Here is a 2,884-nt window from a genome sequence, read left to right on the forward strand (position 1 = left end):
ACAGGGGTGCACAGGTGCTCTACAGTGACTCAGGGAGCAGAGTATCTGTGGCAGTGACCACATGGGCAAGGAGGTGCCGCCATGCTCGACACCCAATCTTTGAAAAGACAGGAATCGAACACCTTCCACGTAGAGAGCATGAGGTCTTCCAAATCCCAAAGTCACCAGAAATTTTGAGACTCTCAATGACAAGTCCATTGAACCTGTGTGTACATTTTAATTTCTACACAAGGAAATATGGGTCTCCACACCAAACTGAGGCAAAACGCATCTGGGGCACTTTCCTTTTCTGATTCTGGAAATGGGAAACGTTCTGGAGTCCCCAGAGGGAGATGGCCACTGTGGCCCTGCCCAAGGAGGGCGGGTCCGTTTCTGGCTCTGACCTCACAAGGAGCCATTGTGAGATCAGGTCACCGGGCAGGTATATAAGCAGGTGGCTGGGGCTGGCTTTTCGTCCATAAGTACAGGAAGCTCTTGGTGGTGACCTGTCGGACTCCCAGCTAGTTAGCGCATTTGGTGGTTGGCGGTCGGTGGTTGTGGTGTGTGGATCTTGGTTCTTTGATTTGGGTTTCTTGTTTTGTCTGGTTTTGGTTTTTGATTTGATTTCTTATTTTGGCTTGTTATTTTTGTTTTCAGCCAGCGTCCTCAGTGGGTGTTCCTGGTGACGATGGGTGTGTTTAGGGAGAGTAGTGAGTCTAGTGTAGTGTGGCAGGGGCCCGGCCCCTGCCACGAGCAGCCCTTCCTGGACCAGTACGAGGTCCTGAGGGCCATCGGGGAGGGCGAGTTTGGCCAGGTGCACCTGGCCCGCCATCGCCTGACTGGGGCCGAGGTGGCGGTGAAGGTGCTGAGGCTGGCGGTGCAGAACATCCCGGTGCTGTCGGAGCCTTACATGCTGAAGAGGCTGGAGCACCCCAGCGTGGTGCGGCTCTTTCAGGTGATGGCCACCCAGGAGAAGCTGTACGTGGTGATGGAGCTGGCGGCGGGGGAGCCGCTGCTGCGGCGCATCCCGCGTGGGGGCATGCAGCGCGAGGAGGCCCGCAGGGTCTTCAGGCAGGTGGCGTGTGCCGTGGCCTACTGCCACGAGCAGGGCGTGGCGCACCGAGACCTCAAGCCCGAGAACATCATGGTGGACGCCGCGGGCCGCATCAAGCTCATCGACTTCGGCCTCGGCGCCAGGTTCAGGCCCGGGCAGAAGCTCCGCAATTTCTGGGGCACTCTGGCGTACCTGGCCCCAGAGATCGTCCTGCGGCAGGAGTACGAGGGCCCCCCGGCCGACGTCTGGAGCCTGGGTGTCCTGCTCTACTTCATGTTGACAGGCAGCCGCCCGTTCAGGGCCCGCACGGCGCGGGACGTGCTGATGGCCATCGTGCAGGCCAGGTTCCACATGCCCAGCTCTGTTCCCGCCCAGGCGAGGAGGCTCATCCTCCAGATCCTGACCATCAAGCCGGAGAAGCGGCCCACAGTGCAGCAGATCCTGCAGCACCCGTGGCTGCGGCAGGGCGAGCCCTGTGCGCCCCATCGTCCCAGCCAGGCACTGCCCCAGCGCCCGGACCCCGCCCTCCTGACCGTCCTCTTCGACCTGGGCTTCGACCCCTACCACACCTGGCTGTCCCTGGCCAAGAGGAAGTTCGATGCGGCCATGGCCACCTACCTGCTGCTGAAGCACCAGCAAGGCCAGGGGCTAGGGTTCGCGTCCCAGGGCCGGCCCCTGCCTCCCTGGCTGAGGTCTCGCCCGCGCCCCGAGGACCTGTCCCCTGTCCCTGTGCTGCCCCAGAGGCGCGCCAGCGAGCCTGCCCTGCGCACCTTCCCCGGGGCCCCTGAGGGTCCGCTGCCCCGGGAGACCCAGGAGCCAGGCCGCCAGGGCGCCAGAGCTGCCAGCCTGCCCGCCGTTCCTCTGCACTGCCCGCCCGCCGGGGCCCCCACCCTCGGCAGCTGCCTGCAGTCGGACTCTGACCTCCACCTGGCCGACTCCTGGGGCATCTTGTACGTGTGGTCCAGGACGGGCAGCAGCAGTGCCTCCTCCCAGGACATGGACCCACGGCAAGGCCACACAAGTGCCTGGAAGCGGGTGAGGAGGACGATCGGCGCCTGCCTCCGAGGGCTGTGCTGCTGCCTGCCGCGGGCCAGCTCCAGAGTGGCCCCGACGCCACGGAGAAGCGGGCCACACCGTGAATGGCCAGCCTCCCAGGAGCTGGAGAGCTGAGCCACATGGCGCCCGGGGCCGCCCGACTCTCCTCTGCCCCCACCTGCCGAGGACCTCGGAGACCCTTCTGCCTGGGACACTTGCCCCGCCTGCCCCGCCTGCCCCTCTCTCCTTTCCCCCATTTTCCTCACTGGATTCTTAATAAATTACTTTCAGGCAAATTGGATCATGAGCTTTTCGTTCCCAAGATCAAAATGTAGGCGCATGGAAGGAACAGCTGGGCCTCGGGCTGAGGGAGGGGCCCAGACGTCACCATGTCTCCCAGGCCTGGACCTCTGTGCCTCCCTCTGCAGTGAAGATAGGGTCACTGCACTGCTGGGAGTCACAATAGGTGGGACTCACTGGCCTTGAGCCCCTACAGAGCATTCGCTTGCTTTACCCTAAGACACAAGCTTTGCTGCCCCTCAGGGCGTCCCTCCCCTTGAGCCAGGTAGAGGTGACTTTGACTTGCTGACCTTGGCCAGGAGGAATCCCTCTGTGGGTTATTTACAGGGTATTGGCAGCTGTGGAGGAAATCACTTTTGAGAGGGCCTGGACAGCCTCATAACTCTCTCCTGTGTATTTTCCCTCTCTTTTCTAACTCTTACTCTTTCAATGAGCTTTCAGACTCATCTGATTGGCTTTCCAAATCAGGATTCTCAAACTTCTGAGTGCATGAGAACAATCTTGAGAGCTTGTCGA

The 2,884-nt window shown here is 61.4% G+C and overlaps 1 protein-coding gene across 1 annotated transcript; it reads left to right on the forward strand.

The window, feature by feature from the left end:
* The first annotated feature begins 667 nt into the window (after positions 1-667).
* LOC124988486 (sperm motility kinase 2B-like) lies at positions 668-2,203 on the forward strand. Its single transcript, XM_047557978.1, has one exon. The coding sequence runs from the start codon at positions 668-670 to the stop codon at positions 2,201-2,203; it is 1,536 nt and encodes a 511-aa protein (XP_047413934.1).
* The last annotated feature ends 681 nt before the right edge of the window (positions 2,204-2,884 follow it).

The sequence above is a fragment of the Sciurus carolinensis genome, chromosome 7, assembly GCF_902686445.1.
Source record: "Sciurus carolinensis chromosome 7, mSciCar1.2, whole genome shotgun sequence".
Classification (NCBI taxonomy): domain Eukaryota; kingdom Metazoa; phylum Chordata; class Mammalia; order Rodentia; family Sciuridae; genus Sciurus; species Sciurus carolinensis.

What these genes read in the sequence shown, in the direction of transcription:
- LOC124988486 (XM_047557978.1), top strand. Translation starts at nt 668, where the DNA reads ATGGGTGTGTTTAGGGAGAGTAGTGAGTCTAGTGTAGTGTGGCAGGGG.